The sequence below is a fragment of the Bombus vosnesenskii genome, unplaced genomic scaffold (assembly GCF_011952255.1).
Source record: "Bombus vosnesenskii isolate JDL3184/JDL3185 unplaced genomic scaffold, Bvos_JDL3184-5_v1.1 scf7180000013605, whole genome shotgun sequence".
NCBI lineage: Eukaryota > Metazoa > Arthropoda > Insecta > Hymenoptera > Apidae > Bombus > Bombus vosnesenskii.
The window spans coordinates 123,589-141,896 of NW_022883144.1; the positions used below are offsets into that span (position 1 = coordinate 123,589).

An 18,308-nucleotide genomic window follows, 5' to 3' on the forward strand; every position below is an offset into this window, starting at 1 on the left:
AAGCATATCCTATTGTGGTAACGACCCACCGCAAACAATGAAGAAAAAATACAGTCGAGTCAGTAGTTTGGGAAATGGAACGAATAAAAATCGTGAAATTTATGCTAATCGTTCTCCACGTAAAAAATAACGACACGTGACAAGTAAATAACGTGTATATATATATATATAAAAATAAGTACACTTTTTTTAGCATAAAATGGTAATACTGTTTACAGAACAATTGTAGTTTTTATTTTATTTGCACTTTATTTTATTCTGAAAATATATTGAAAAAATATTCATACAGAATTAATACAAAATACTGATTTTTCGATATTTTATTTTTGAAACACTACCTCCGAGGAAATGACAAAAATCGTATATTTCTATTCGAAGAAATTTTTATTTCTATGTTTGCATGCATACGAGGGATTCGGTAGGAAAGGGGTACAAGATGGATTTTTTCTAAAGACGAGATAAATAGAGGAAAGGATATATTAAAACGTAGATCCTAGAGGACTTTATCTTCAATTTCCACATCTTTATGAGTGCCTATGAAAACACGTTTTAACGTTGGAAAACAGATTTTTCTATCAGAGTTTAATTTTACCTACACTTTTCCACTTCTCTTTCATATTTTCTAACCCGGCTACGATCTTGAAATTTTGATATCTCAACTTTGTTCTCATTACAGCAAAGGAACAAAAACATTTCTATTTTAATTTTCATTCGAATTTCAGATATTTTTCAAGCTTGGAAAGATACAAAGGGGTAGGAATTGACCGAAACAACGCAGCAAGATTAAATTAGTGATTTTATCAGTTATACTACTTTCTTTCTTTACTCTTTAAATAACATACACTGTACAGGCTATACAATGATTTAGCGTTTCACTTAGTATTCCAATTGTTGCAGGTTCCTGATTTTAACATACATACGTAAACAATTCGAAAAGTGATGGCTGCACGCATCGTTGCTTTCGTCGATCGATCGTGCCACGAAAGGAAGACGTAAATGAAAGTGACGAAACGGGTCAGCAACGACATAATGGAGAACAGTAAATGGAATGGAGGATGCACTTTTTTCCGAGCAATGGGAAACGGTTTGCAGCGATATGTTCGTGTTGATGAACGATAACGACATGCAACTGAACCGGAAGCCAAGTAGACGCGCAAGCTTTCGTGCTGGTTAACAATATTTTCACCTAACGTGGTGACCACCTGAGAAAAAATGTTTCCACGCTGTGTGAATGAAAGTAACAAGATTAGATAGTCGACAGAAATAAACGAAGGACAAATTACGCATAAGAATCTTCTGCAGCCGCCATCGAAGAAGCTACCGTGTACTGTACCAGGACATTATAAATAATTCACGATGACACTCTAATTACGTTAGGAACTTTTATCAGTGGGAATCCATTTTTCACCTCGAATCATCATAGACTCTGACCACCTTCAACCTTGTAGATACGATGGTTGAGGTACCTTGAATAATTAATTGTTATATCGGGTTGTTTTATGATTTTAATTTTACTACAGTTTTTCAAGGAATCGTCACTCTAATTCTTAGGTGTTCTATCTAGCGGAGGTTACATAGTCCGTAAACTGAGAAAACTGAGTTTAAAGTTTATGGAGTATAATACTATCATAAGGAATCATAAGTTAAAAAAACTGAATATTTATTGCTTTCTAAGTAGAATTTCTATCATATTACCAATGAATTAGTGTTCTTTACGCCAATAAGAGATATGACGACATGGATAATTACAATTTTTTTTGGAAACGAAGTTAAAGCAGCGAAGGACTAGGGCAACGAATTGTGAATATACGTGGTCCCTCATTTCAATTGTATTAAAATTTCTCTTGAAGCATTAACGATCTTTTTATCCAATTCTGTAAATATACTGAATATTGAATGCTTTGATATTTTCTACGCTCCCCATGGGTTGTACAGATTAACCCTTTTGCATCTATATCTCGCGATGTCGTTTATGCTTCGAGAGGCGTTTCTTTTCATTCACATACCAGACATTTCATCCGCGGATGTGAAAGGGTTAACGATCCTAAACTCATACCAAGACATCTCCTACGTTCAAAAATGTCTTGTTTCATTTTTCTTTAAACGTTGACGCGATATTTATGATGTATTAAGATAAATATAATTGCATTCCATAGAATAGATAACTGTTACTAATACGATAAAAAATGCTTAGTACAGAAGTTACTAAAATTCATAGCGCATCAATTTGAAAAATTCTTTCATTCGCCATATGTACATATAACTGTCATATTTTGACTTTTTCAATATAAGTTTTACATTTTAGTCAGGCCTGTCGTTAAATATTGAAAACCAGATACGCGTGTTATCTCGTCCCTGGAGTCATATGAACGATATTGCGTCGCGAGATACAGTGTCTGTGAATGTGAATAGGTCAAACAGCGAAAGGATTAACAGACCTACTGGCTGGTTCGATGTTTTTGCCGCGTTACGCCAATGCAGAGCGACAGTGGTGCACGTGTACGCACTTTACACGCGCGTTCGGGTTAAAGTGTCTCGTTGAAGAGGACGAGATGGCAAGCTCGAGCATTAAATGACGAGCAGTCCGACATCTGCGGCTTCTCCCGTTTTCGCGTGCCACGCACGCTGATGATTGATGACAAGCGTCTGACACGCCTTAGGGAGCTGATACTCTCGCCTCGAAACAATCAACGATTCGATCACGATAGCCAGGCAGAGTGAAATCGATTGGCCGAATTGTTGGCAATTTAAATTCAATGCACTTTAATGATATGGCACCCCCAATACAGATGCATCGATGGGAATTAATTAGTCGCAATCGAAATATAAATAGACGGCTATGTCTGTGACAAATCTGATTTTCTAATAGAACTCGTTACTTTTTGTTGTAACTTCTGTTTGAAATATATTATTAATCTTGGAAACGATCTATGTTAATGTAACTCTTCCTTTGTAAAGTAATAAAATGATAAAATTTAATTTTTCTTATGAGTTGTATTCCTTGAATTGCATAATTATTAGCGACAGGAAATTATCTACTGTCATATCAATCGTCAACTATTTTGATGTCGTGGTATACATCATCAGAAATATATGATTATTTTGTATTAAAAAAAGTTTTATCGTTTTATCTTACTTATGTAAAAATAGTTCTGCTGTCGGTACTTTACACCGAATGATATCATTTACATTTCTCATTTCTCAAATATTCGTAGCTCCAAGCTCCAAGTAGATTATTACAATATTAGAAAATTGTGAAATTCAGTTCTGACATAACAAAGATGACCGATTGACGACGATCATTTGTCGTCTGTTGCAAACAGGATACTACGTGCTTTCAGTGCAATGCATTTTGTGGATAGAATCTAGCATAGCAACAGCGAGGTAAGAGCTTCATTTGTATCTTTATATGACAGATTACAACAAAACCTTATGCATACTACGTTTAGTTTGCAATGGAAATAACAATAGTTGTTGAACTTTTAAATTTAAATACTGCAATCTGGAATACTAGGAATATCTATCAAAAAATTTATTGGTGAACTAGAAACAGTAATTTTAATGAAATACATATTCAATTATACATTGTATCTTGCGCTATGGTCCATTTTATGTCACAGATAATGTCCCGTATCACACGATACGAAAGTGAATATTACAAAAATTAAAACATTTACATATTTTCAATTTTTGTAATATTCATTATGTCGTATATATGCCTACATTCGTTTAAAACTGAGATCATTCGTCTACCGAAAAATTGTGTAGTCAACTGGATGAATTTCAAAATGCCAGCCCATTAATACCAGCAACTTCTTATGAAACACCATATATAATGGAACTTCCATGCGGAATCAAAAATGGCCCAACGGTCGCTAACCGCGACGAGACCGCATAATCTACCCTTCAAGGGTAAAAACCGTCCTCTCCACCAGTAGAACCCCTTAAACCGCGTTCTCATGCAAACCGCTGCGCCACGCAGAACACTCAACAAAATCGTGCACGCCATTTACGACCGGAATGGCGTTTTCACATTCTAAATACGTGACTTCTGCACATTTCGTCTAATGCCCTCTAACGTCGTCGCAGATTTTCTACATTCATTTGCCTTTTTACCGCACTCAACCCGTTTCGCACAAAGATTTCATTCTTAAATCTGCAACACATGACGAATATTCATTCTATTGCTTCGAAACGACACGGACAGCGTCATTCTGTGCAGAATGCTGGTCCATTGGCGTTTTTACAATGACGGTCCATCAGCCTTTCCTATGCTCGATGACAATTCATCGGTCTTTTCAACGCGCGTCATTTTGGATGAAAATCGTGTTTCCAAGGCTGCGATGTAAAATAAATGCTCGTGTCAGTGCTCTTAACAATGTGTTCATTTTTATGTAAATAACGACAAGCAACAATTTATCGAGCTTTTCAATATATTCATCAGCGTTTTATCAGTCTTCTCGATGGGTTCAACAATTTTTCAGTTGAAATTATTTTGGAATATACAGCGGGGATAAAAATAGTTGAATAACGAAAGTTTCGTTAAATACAGTCTGTTCATATAGAAACGTAAATATGAATTTCAATTATTTACTACATAATCTGTGTATTACGAGAATATACAGGGTGGTTGTTAACTGGTGGTACAAGCGGGAAGGGGGTGATTCTACGCGAAAAAAGAAGTCGAAAATATAAAATAAAAATTTTTCGTTTGAGGTTTTGTTTTCGAGAAAATCGACTTTGAATTTTCGCTCGGTACGCGTGCACTTTATCACGTCTCGTTATAACGGATCTCACTGTAGATCGTTGTCTCGATAGAAAAATTTAAAAAAAAAAATGTTATTCTATATTTTCGACTTCTTTTTTCGCGTAGAATCACCCCCTTTCCGCTTGTACCACCGGTTACCAACCACCCTTTATAATAAATAAAACTTAAGTATACAATATTAGTACTAGTAGCTCGATTAACTTAATTCCACTATATGTCCACTTATTTTTGTTCCCAATTGTATATATATATAATATACGATAAATATCTTTTTTAATGTTTTAAAAAATACGTGCGAAAATTATACGCACGATTGTCCGCATGTAACGATGATACACCATACAAAGAAATGTTTAAATGTTTCTAAGAATTTCAAACGCATTAGCTTATAGCTGTTCATGTGGGAACACGACTTTATGTAGTTTTGTTTCCCTTCGTATGTCGTATTGTGTTTGTATTTGGGCATATGTTATGGATCAACCAACGTCGTGTGCTATGGCAGAGGAAAAGAGTGGGCGAAGCTGCCTCGCTCTGAGAAGCAGCAGTTCTGAACAGCATTGCGTTAAAACAAGCATGTGCTAAAACTTTCTCAGCAAATCCTGTATCTTCCTTGTCATTCTAATTTAAATCATATGTCAATCTAAAAATCTCTAAATTTTGCTATATTTCTTGACATCATCCCGTATATTTTTAATATAAAAATTTCGATCGACAAATTTTTTATTTCATTTAACTTTGTTTTACTTTACATTTTTTATTTACTTAACTTTAATAACTTTTAATTATTTAATATTTAATTTAAATTTTAATAAATCCCAATACAAAAATTTGTAATTTAACGTCACTGTTTCATAGTCCAAAATAATTAAAACGCATACGAACTGTTTGTCTTATCTGAAAATTTGTAATTAAAAATTCCTGAATTACATGTTACATTCTCAATCGTAATTAAAAATTTAAACTGCATATCATTATGATCGAAAATGATTGAACATAAAGACTTTTAATTACTACCTTTGCCGATCAATTTTTTAACAAATTTAAAAATGCACGCTTGCCTTATGTTTAGTTTAAAAATAGCTAGAAATTTATAAAAGAAACGTAGCAGGAAACTATTCCAAACTTCGTTTGAAGTACCTTCTGCTATTTTCAATCTAGGTTTTAACAGATCTAAAAATGCATATATACCTTATGTTTCATTTAGAAATAGTTGACAGTCTATGAAAGAAACGTAGAAGAGATCTGTTCGAAGCTCTGTTTGAAGTCCAATCTCTCTATTATTTCCCAATCATTGCAACTCTTTCGTCAAAGGACTTGCATAAAGCGACGAGTTATTCGTGTCATTCGTTCCATTCGAGACTGAAACTGACTTGGAACTTCTTGGTAACATGCTTGTTAGGTTGACGTCAGTCATGGTAGCCGATGACATATGTTTGACATACTGTAACAGATTTTCTTTTGAAACGACCGAAGACTGTGATAATAACGTGGCGGAACACAGATAAGAAAAAGGATGCGCCGACAGAAACTCAAAGCACTCCTGTGGATTCAGCGATGACATGAAAGTGTCCAACTGCAAGGTGCACCCGTTCTCTAAAGAATCTCGAGAAAACGTCACGGAACTGTAGGATTTTTACCATTTTTACACCAAACTTTCAGTGAAACAAAGATGAGAAAAGTTTCGCAAATTACCAGCTTGTCACCGCGATATTATTTTTTCCTACCACGTTTTCACCTTTCGAAACTTTCCAACGCGTAGATATTTTTTACCGTATACAAATTATTACACTCGTCGCAATTTGCTCGGTGCACGGTAAAAATGTTAACTGAAGTTTTATCATAACAGAATACCATATAATGAAAGGGTGTACAGAATCACAGTAATGAAACGAAAAAGCGGCTAGAGACTGAAATAACAAATTGTAAAGAAACAGAACGCGATGAAATTACACGGGTAAAGTAACAAAATTGCAAAGACCAACATGAAATTATAACAGTACAATTATTTATTTTTAATTTTTACACAGGCGCAGAATATGAGATTGGTAGAGCGCGACGAAATTTGATTAGGAACATTACGAAATCGAATAATTGGGCATTACTATGTTATTGTTACAATTTCGTTTCATGTGTGTGTGTAAATTACGGCAATATAAAAAATTGCAAGAATAAAAATAAAAATTGTGACAATAAAATAAAAACATAAAAATGAGAAAGATCATTGGTAATTTGAAAAATATGTCGGAGTAAAATAGTCAAAGCGCTGGATGATAAACATAATGTCGTCAGAAAAAATGACAAAGCGCGATAAGATGAAAGTAATAAAATAAAAGATTGCAGAAATTGCCATAGGAGTTACGATAATAAAATAGGAATTTGACAACAATGACTTCCCGTCATTTAAAAATTGCACAAAGTATCTCGATAAAATAATCGCGAATTACATAGTAAATAAGTACGATGTCGTTAAAAAAAAAGCGTAATTGTAATATAATTACGCTAACAGAATGAAGAATAATATGAGAATTGCAATAATACTATAGAAATATAACGATGTTGTTAAAGACTATTGGTTAATTCAAGAAATACGTATTTTGGTAAAATAGTGGCGTAATTAAATGGCAAACGTAACTCGTTAGAAAGCGATCTAGAGGCTCGATAAATCATCGTTCCAAATATTAGGTGATATTGTGACGTTTCTGCGAGTACCTGGTAACTTGTCAAAGATCGTTACGAAAGAACGGGCTGTTCGAACGTGCCGTAAAAAGGATAATTAATGACGATAACGGTGAAGGGTGAAGATAAAACGGTCCGCTCGATAGGAAGTTCGTTCAAGGATGTAACGTTGCCCGTAGGAAGGTTGCACAGCACGCAGCGTAAATAACGAAGAGTTATGAATCGCAAAAGTCCGTGTTGCGATCGATTCCCAGTTAAGTAACTTTTAATTAAAACGCTTCTTTCCAGCATCCTTCCTGGTCCTTCCAACCGAAAATTTCCATTATCCTCAACTTCAATACAAACGAAAATTATGATCCGAAAAGCAGATTTAACTTAATGATAACGTCCAAACACAAATTTAATTTAGCTTCTCTAACTTCAAAGAGTCAGAAAACCAAGGGCTCGCGTCGAAAACTGGAAATCAAATTGATGGCGTCCCGGTTCTAAATATAGAAGAAGAAGAAATTCCGTTATTTCTTCTCGGCAATAGAACTTGGTAAATTAATTTGTTAAGTTTATATCTAGTTTCGTATTCGCTATCCTTGTTCTCGTTTCGATAAATAGCAAGATTTTTAATATTCAAGCTTCAGCGTAAAATTGAACTTGCGAATTGAAGTTTGTCCAACTTATTGAATATTATAACAGGCGTAACATTTTAAATATTTTACATGTTTTCACTTTCTGATCGGTCTACTGATCGAGAATATACAAAAGAAAATATATTGTTCCTTTCAATATTACACACAATAGGATATATCTTCACTAAGGTTAGACGTCTCAATATAACTCGGAGGAAAAGGCGCCGTCGACGCATATATTCAACAGGAAGGAATTATATCTGATATAAATACTCTGCTCCTTCAAAGCGTCTTTTTATACATCTAGTTTCCCCTGCGTTAAATTATACGTTGAAAGAAAGGAAAGAAGGGAGGGAAAAAAAAGGGTTGATCGTGAAAAGCGACCGCCCCGACCTTCACCCTGAGAGCGCAACACGTGTAGCGAAAGGTACGTTAATAATAAATAACGTATCGACTTACCGGTATGATCAGTGTGTCGTTGATGATTCCTGACGTATGGAGGAGCTGGATGCCTGGTCTGCATGTTCCAGTAAGAGTTTCGACTGTTCCCAAAATTATTGACTCGCGGCTGTTGCGAAGGCGAAGTCTGCTTGCAAGGTAATCTGGCCATGGCAGTCATCATTTTCTTCTACACCCACACTCGCGATCGAATTAATCACTTCATCGGTGCTCTGCTTTGTTGCGTCGTCGTTTCAACCCCATTTTCGAGTAACCGTTTGCTCGCTGAAAAAATTAACAGATTAATTATCAAAAATTGGCACAAGCTCGAGTGGATTCACGCCGTTTCAATTTTGTAACCTTAAACGTCTCGTTTTATTTAATCTTCGTCACCGATTGTACGAAAAAGAGCGACTTTATTACGATACAACCAGATTATTACGTAATTACTGTCAATGATAGTGTGAAGGTATCGGTGTATTCATATGTTGGTAGATTTATATTGAAAAATTGTTATATGAATCCCTATTCAACAAGAAACAATTTATTTTTGTATAATAAATATCGTTTTTCGACGAGATTTCAAAGTCATAAAATACTCAACGATTGTTTCTATTATTTTGTTCACACAACTTTGGTCCATTTATTTTCTTCGCTGATTTGATCTTCTTAAAGTAATCACATTCTATTTCTGTAAACATGCATTTTTCTTATGATATGAACTGGATGAAATTATCATGAACCAACAAGAATATCAGACTTTTAGTGATCTACAATCAATGAGCTTATAAGATCACAAAAGAAGAAATATAGGTATCGATCCAATCTTCATTTTAAAACGAGAAAATAATCCTGAGTAATATTTTATGTATTTTTGCATATTACATACGACATCTTGGCATCTTTAAATTTTCCACAAACGCGGAAACATCTGTAGTCCGTTAATCATATGCTGAGATAACAAAATTGGGGAGTTTACAAAAGGTGAAGTTGATTAGTTTTGCTTGCAACATATGAATTTGTGATATCAACAATTTATAAACCAATGTAATATCGTGGTATGTGGTGGCGACTGGATAATATTCGAGACGAAATCGTGCGAACCGTGTCGCGATCGTAGCACAATTCAAACAGCGGTTGTAAATCAAATTCAATACCAAGTGAAAGCATGTCGAAGCATCTCCTTAACAGATTACTCAGCTGTGTAACCGTTCTGTTCTAGGAAAATATGACACACGTGGTGAAAGCGATCGGACGGCCGTTCCAAAAGTAAAGCAAAACTAAAATTAGATATCCATAGGAAATAAAATGGTAGGCAGGTTCACTATTCTCCAAAAGCTCTTAGTTCGTGCTTTTCACCATGGATGTAGATAAGACTGTTCTAACGACGTTTTGATAAATCGTTTGACGATACGTTGTGCAAGATAATTGAAGTGGATGTGATAAATCGTAGCGATTTGACGCATGAAAATAGAAAAAATCGATCAAATAAAATTTTAAATTGTATGGGTAGAATAATTCCTTTCATAAACATGAAAAGATAGATACGATTATTATTTTGTCGTTTGTGAAATCGTGACATTTGGTTACTTTAACTGACACTTTCTATCGCGTTTCAAAGTAAAACGAATTAATAGAGGATTAAGGACTACTATGTCAATAGTGTTCTTTTCTGTAAATATAGAAGGGATAATTAAATATCGATTTTGTCTTTTTTTCTTTAATCTGATTATATTTTTGTGGTAACTAACGTATACACGTTATGACCTTACCTTAAGAACATTCAGATAAAGATATCGAAAAGTAAATACATGGTTTATGGGATGTCGAAAGCAGGAAAATCTGTTGATCAGATCGTTGAAATGAGATGTGAGAACGAAACATTAGGTTGTCAGGCGATTGGTCTATCCATCAAACAATCTAAGCCACTGATAAATAAATGATAAAGATTCTAAAATACCTACAATGTACGTTAAATTAGGTTTTTTTTTAGAAAAACAAAGATCGAGTAGCTTTTTATCAATATGTAATCTAAGGCCTATTCCTTTAGAAACAAGAAAATGAAATTTTATAGCTCGCAATAAAACATTGACATTTTGTATAGAATAAAACAAATACTATCGATAGTAAATACTTCAATATATTTCTGAAGCTTTCTTAGTGACCCATAGCAAACAATCTAATCTTTTTTCAATTTATCCCATAAAAGTAAGGAGTTTCGCAATTACTATTTAAAAATACTGTAGTTTAACAGTAATCATCGATAATCCACTAATGTTACTTACTACTTATAGTTCACTGATTTTGCTCGTTAATAACAACTTTGTTCCAATAAGTGGATTCAATCAACAGGAGTCCACTTAATGAGACGCTAATTCATTCGAATAAGTGGAGTTCGGATAAATGGAGTGTCACCGTTATTCGAACTCATGAAAAGCAGAAAATATTAGAATATTCGTTATTGCCAGGTGAGTATGTACCGCGGACCATAAATGGCACTCCAAAATCTCAATTCGTCACATCTTGAAAACGCAACAGCATCAGACAGGCGAAAGAAACTGACAATTTGTTTTATCGCCGCCAATTTTTCCATGCCAGTTTGCGACACACACCGTTACAACTGTCTGACTCACGAGTCATTTATTTTCTTTGAGATCCTCGGCTACGCGCAAAAATTCCATCGCAATGATCATTACCGATCGCACTGAAAATTCCCTCTCGTCGCCTTGCCATCGGTTTTGTACGGAAAGACTCCTGGAAGCGACGATTTCTCGGTAGCGGCATGCAATCTCGTAAATGACACGGACGAATAAAGTCATAAGGGACTCGCGAGCACGGAATCAAAGTCGAATGACTCGAACGATGGCCAGCGCGAGCTCGTTTATCATCCAACGAGAAATATTATCATTCCATAGTAAAGCGTGTTATTTCGACGACGGTAATGACAATCGATATAAAAGCAACGGATGTGCAATTTAGAATAAAAACCGTAAAAAAATAGCAATTAGCTTGAAGTAAACTAGTAAAAAGATAATTGAAAAGTGAAGGGATAAAGTAAGGAATTTCACAAAATAGCTTTATTGGAAAAAATTAAATTTCGATACTTTGATCTGTCTCAAAAGAAAACAAAATTCGATTCAACTGTATTGTTAATAATACGAAACCTATATGTACCTTGATTAAACGTCATAAAACAGAATGATTAATAAAATATCAATTATTTTACATTTAATTATATCCGTGTTTTGTGTGATATTTCCTGCTTCTCACCGGTACACCAAATCTTTAGCGTTATCTTATGGAGATATTTGAGATATTATTATCACTATGATTTGATAGTTCTGCAGTCCCTGTTCTCACAAACAAAATGTCTTATGAAATGGAAAAGCACGAAAAACGAACATTGCTTGCTTTCTCTTCTTCAAAGTACAAGATCCATTCTATCCTAATTTTTAAAACGAAGTAAATAAATTACGATTTGAAGAAAATTCCAACAACAAAGAATTAGAAAATTAGAAGTAATTAATAGGAAACTCTATATGCTATCAAACATTCAGCCACCATAGATAAACTGAATAGTCCATAGCAAGGCTTAGCTATTAACGATTCAGTTTACCTACGTTAATAATTAAAATCCGTTACTATATTCATTCACAAACGTTTGATAACGATCACACTAAATATACAGGTTTGTTATTATAATGGATAATTGTTGTTATTTCTATACTCAGAGGTAGGATCAGAATAGTTATTATTTTATTGAATGGATAAATCTATCACACCGTTGTGAGCCAAAAAAACCTTTATTGCACGCGTTTACAAAAGCTAAGGATAAAAATAAAAAAGCATCTTAAGCCTATCGATTAAATCTATCGATTGTAAATAGGATTATCTTCTAGTTATTATTTCTTATAACTAACGCATCTGCATATGGGTGGCGAGCACGAACTCACGTTGTCATTTTCAACAATAATTAACTGTTTCATTAACCTTGTAATTTCTGAAAATTATTATTTATATCGAATGTCTCATAATTCTTATTGTTTCGAACTTTACCAACATAATCATGATAGCGTCTCATAACAATGGCAATGACAACCTAATTCCATTTGTTTCCTAAATTCCATTTTTGTTTGAATTATCCTCATGAAAATATCAACTTGCATAAATATTCTCGGTTTAATAAAGAAATTCCGGAACGTTTCTGTGTATGTCTGTATAACATTTTCTTCGAATTTATAGCCAGATAATTCAACAGAATCTAGCTGATAAATAAATACTGAAATACCCTGTACATCGTTTCCTGTATGTTTATCTCTTTTTTCTAAAAAAGAATGCAGTTTACCAGTAAGCCCCTCGCTCGTTAGTAAAATCAAAGTCAAGCAAGTCATCGTGAACCGATAGCGTCAGCTTGGCCGCCTATCTGGCTAGGAGGAACAAGTTATCAATTCGTTGGAAACTCTGTTGTTTCGTGGAATGGCACCAGAGCCACAGATCGAACCGAGTTTACGCCTGCCAAGTAAGTAAGTCTGTCTTTACGGCTTTGCACACTGACAGAGGCCACGGAAAAGAGACATGCAGTCTAGGATAAAGGCTGGAAGATAAACAGCGGCCGATGAATCACCCTCGCGACCCGGTCGTTCTACAAAATTGCGTATCGACCAGAGAAGAAGGGGGTACCACATTGTTTAACTGGCGAATATTATCGTACGCTGAGAAATGCCCGGAGGAATATAAATGAGATCGCCTCTGGCACGTCGAACCACCAGTACCAACAACATCTGTTCGTAACAGCGTGTGCTCGCTCGAAAACCGATTTCTCAAACATTAGCGACGCGTTATCTGTCAGCTGTTCTAGGCGAAATGTCCAGGTAGACATTATCTGATAGAGGAAGTACGTGGAGTGACAGTGGAATTGTCTTCGATAAAGTTTCCATCTGATAACACTTTTACGCCAAACCTTTTCTGCCGTCGTCAGGAATTTCAAGACTTCGTTGCATTCGGGATATTTTTATTTGAAATGAAAGTAATTACTTCCAGATATAACTAGACTGTGGTTTTTATACACATGATTAGAAAAGGTACATAAAATGTACAAAGAACGGTACCTATTTTCTAGAATATTTAATATAAAATGTTCAAGGAGATAGAGGATTGAAAAGTGTATTATACTATAATTACTAATTGTGCAAAGTGGTGATTTGGTATATCCTTTATTTTTCCACATCTGAGTGTACTGTAGTCTATACTATTATATGTATTAGCGTACTATTGAAAGAAAAATTTGTCTTGAAAAAATTACATCGTGAAGCAAAGATAACTTAAATGAATATTTGGTAGTTTAATTAAATCTTACAAAGTTTGTGTCTGTTGTTGCAATTCGAATCTTTTAACTGCCAAACAACTAATATTTAGATTGAAAATTACTCAAGGAGATTATAAACCCTTTCATATTCAAAGACATATATTCAAAGTACATACTTTAATAAGCCATAATTTTCCTTCTCTGAAGCCTGCTTTACCTTCTCTTATTTTTTAATCTAATTAATTACTTCCCTACCATTGCAGCTAAAGGTTCAGTAACAAAATTTGTTACCAGCATTTCGAAACGAAAAAGGTATGTTAATATAACTCACAAGGTCTTCGATAATTGCGATGCTAAGCAGTGTATTTTTAGACACAGACACGAATTGAAAGTTTACGTGTGTCGGCTTAAAACCAGTTTTTCGAGTTAAATGTCTTCGAAATTGTGAAACCTAGAAATTCGATCAAATATACTCTTTACTCTTCTAAAAAACGAATGGACAGAATGTTTTTTATTGTTTCCATTTCAAATTATATCTATCGATTAAAGTGGGAAAGCAAAAAAAAACAGAGCAAACACAATTCCCATTAAATTCATGAATATTTGAGATATTAATGACCATTGATGAGATAGTACGCTCTTTCATAGCAAAAGTATCAGTAACAGTTTGTAATTACCATTAAATACCAATTACCAATGACTACTAGGAAAAAAGAACTTCTTACATTTATTTGAATTAACCATAACAGACTGGAAATGTTTATGCATTTACAAGAATGTTAAAGGTAACAAAATATACAGGATATATTAAAATATATATTTATAATGCACTGCCTCTCATAATTACGAAACTACCCTAAAGTTTTGTATTTTTTCTACTTGGGGATCTCCATAAAATGAAGCTTTCAAGAATATATGTCTCTCTGATCGATGACATTTTAAACACACGTGTAACTCTCGTTTGATATACGTGTACGCATGTAAATATGAGGATCGCTAATTTTGTCCCTCAAAGGCCTCTATCGTGTTCTTGCATCGTGAAAGCTTTTCCTTTGACTCTGACATCGTCATAACATGATAGCGGAGACCTTCGTCGCCAAACATAAATTCCACTTTATCCATGAACGTGAGAAAACTCTGTTTGTAATCGCAGCATCCTTTCCAAGAACTCGGCAGTACAAAAATGAAACGAAGCAAGGAAAATGCAAAACAAATACAGAAAAGAATAACAAACGGATTACTGAATCTAATCGTTTGACAATTCGAACACGGCGATATTCGATAAAATCATAATCATTTTGAAAAGATATATACGAACCATTCTTTTTTTATTTCTCAGATGAAATTTGTATGCTCCTTTTAAGAACGTGTAATTGGACAATTTAATGATTAAATTACACATTAAACAATTTTGTATAGCAAAGAGCTTTTGAAATTTAAATGTATATTCAGATTGACAGTAGAAATACTTTCTAACATTCTGTTATATTCTAGTATTTTAACCTTATGAAGAATTTTGGTAGATATACATCATATACACGTTATATGTATATTTAGATTTCCTTTAATTCAAGCTTAATTTCAAAAGATATAATTAACGTTATTGTGAATAACTCATATGAAAGCTTTTTTATGAATAATTTTAATTTATACGACAGTTTGATAAATTAAATGCAGCGATCTTCTTCATAGATATCAAAAAAGTGAAATTACTTTTTAAAATATATATAAATATATATAAACAATATTCATATATACAAACCATTTCTTTTATTTCTGAGATAAAATGAGAAAATTTGTACGCTCCTCTCAAGAACGTGTAATTGGGCAATTTAATTATTAAACTACATACTAAACAATTTTATATAGTGGAGAGGTCTTTTGAAGCTGAAGTATGTATTTAAGTTAAAAGCACAGGTTCCTTTTAATATCCAGTTATATTTTAGCATTTTAAACTCTTGAAGGATGTTGGTAGGCATACATTATATTCGCATTATATGTATATTTAGCTTTTCTTTAATTCAAGCATAATTTCAAAAGATATAATGAATCTTGTACGAATAAATGTCACTGAATGTATGAAAGCCTTTTATGCATAATTTTAATTCAAGAGAAGAAACATTATTTTTCTCGACGAAACAAGACAAAAGGAATAACAATCGCCCTTTTCTAACCTTAATAAATTCATCCCTCTGTAACAACATTAATAGCTTGGTAACATTGCAAACATTATTTAATCACTTAATTGTTTACAAAATTAAAAGTATAATACAATAATAAATAAATCTATCTAATTTTGTTGTCTCTATTATTATTACTATGTTTATGTTATATTATTACCTATTTTTATTATTTAATTTTATTAATTCCAACATATTCCTCAGCATTTATTCTTCTTTTACATTTGCAAAGGTGATAAACGCTGCAAGTCCGCAGCGTTCAAATGATAAACGACGTAACTGGCAAAATTAACGCGTTTCTTTGTTTCTATTGGAAAGCTTCACCTCTGACGCTTAGATCGTTTACCATTTCAATTCCATGATTCGCTTTCTTCCCTCGCTCGACCGAATAAAATCCTTCTAGAAAGAACGTCTTCGATATTCATTGGAAGCTCTATATATTGGCCAGCGTGAAGAAAGACGAAGCGTGTAGGTACAAGACGCGTTCGTTACGGTAATAGTTTATCGTGAAACGTGCCACGGACTACCGTTTCGTTCCTGAACGGTGAATTTCTCATTGGAAAATGAGCTCGTTCGATTCGACCGAGCAAAAAGACTGCGAAACGGCTCGCGCGACCACGCACGTCGGAGAACAGGAACTAACGAGCACTCGAGTCTCTAACACGCGTCGAGATTTAATGCTCGTTACGATAACTCCGACTATTTGAAGAGTATTCGCGGAAGACGCGTCGAGGTTTAACAAAATTTCACGGACGACGACCTGCGTAAATGGTGACATCATATATATTCGTAACGCAAAAATTATTATAAACGAGTGTCTTTAATTTGTAGGAGAAATGGCATTCAGATGGAAATTCTGATGAATATTAAAAGAAACTGAAATTTATCGAATGTGAATGGTGTTAATTTTAGCGGAAACTTAACGACATAGCAAGTTAAAATGTTGAATGCTTTTTTATTAAGCACGTAGGATAGTGAAATACCTACCGCTTTATGAAGCAGGTTGGAGCGTTGAAACACCTTTTCATGAATTCGAAACATTTATATATTCTTGGTCGATCGTACACTATCGCTCAAAAGTATCCGGATATTCGCTTATTTCTGCCAAAATATAATTTAAGTATCACAAGTGAAAATTAAAGAGAACGATGACCGTAAATCACATGTAGCAAAAGCGAGGAATCATAAGTCATTAAATTTATCTGTACACTCACATTAAATTCAATTGAAAAGAAAAATAAAAGCGCTGTATATCATTAAGAAAAATCTAGAAGATGAAAAAGGAGAAACATCAGAAAATATCAGGCAATATCAAAAAATTGAAATGAAAGCACGAACTTCAACTTCTACCTCACGGCAACTCACTCATGTCACAATTAGTGCATCTTTCAGAGACGAGATCCTCTAATTATTTGGAGCGGTGTAACGTACCGAATCATCGTAAGCCCACGGCCACGAGCAACTCCAATAACGTCTCGTTTTCGCGCAGACTTATTTGCTTCGGCGAGTCCTCAAGGGCAGAAAGCTTACAACCTGCGACGCTCGAATCCACAAACCGGACAGAAATTCAGGAAACGGCCTATCAGATTGTCGAGAATTTTCCCCAACGTTTCATCGAATTTCCGCTTATTTTAACCGATACCAAATCTGTTAAGAAGATAAAAATGGTCAAATGATGACTCGGCCGAACCTCTTAACGCTCAAAATCGCACGTTTCTAGTACAGAAAACGGAACAACGATGACAAAACTGCGTTATCTGTCGGCAAAGAAAAGGACCATTACGGAACCTATATCTATTTTTTTTGTAACTGTCGTCAAGCATATACATCGATGAACTGTAAAGCATTGTAGAGAACTGTAAGAAAGTAAAGAAGGTTATTGCGTTTAAGTAATTAAGATAAATTTATATATAGAAACATTTTGATGGCTTCATTAATAGGAGAAGAGTAATGGTGTCATACAAAATGGCAATCTTCAGCGCAAAATTCAAAATCGCATGTAAATAGATACCACGGTGAATATGATGTTTAACTTATTGGTATATTTATTTTCTCAGACTAAATGTTCCCGCGCATACGATTTTTAATTTTTTCTACCAGTATTATATTTTGTATTATTTATATTTTATCGTTTCTTAGCCAAAATTGTTATTTTTATCTTCAACATCTTCAATTTCTCTCACGCAAAATAAATATTTCTCATTAACAATCATTCTACATTAATTTCAAAATTTATAGTAGGACAAAATTTATAGTAGTTATTAATACCGTTTTCAGCTGCTGCTTTATCGTCAAAGAACTTCTGCCTTCGTGAACAGACT

General features: G+C 34.1%; 1 protein-coding gene across 4 annotated transcripts in view; it reads right to left on the bottom strand.

Annotated features, from left to right (window-relative positions):
• Positions 1-18,308, bottom strand: part of LOC117238703 — a 50,310-nt gene that overhangs the window by 10,118 nt on the left and 21,884 nt on the right. For all 4 annotated transcript variants that reach the window (XM_033503830.1, XM_033503828.1, XM_033503827.1 and 1 more), the window contains exon 2: positions 8,524-8,787. In XM_033503830.1, the coding sequence (XP_033359721.1) occupies positions 8,524-8,686 (163 nt within the window). In that variant the 5' untranslated portion in view covers positions 8,687-8,787. The remainder of the gene's footprint in view (positions 1-8,523; positions 8,788-18,308) is intronic.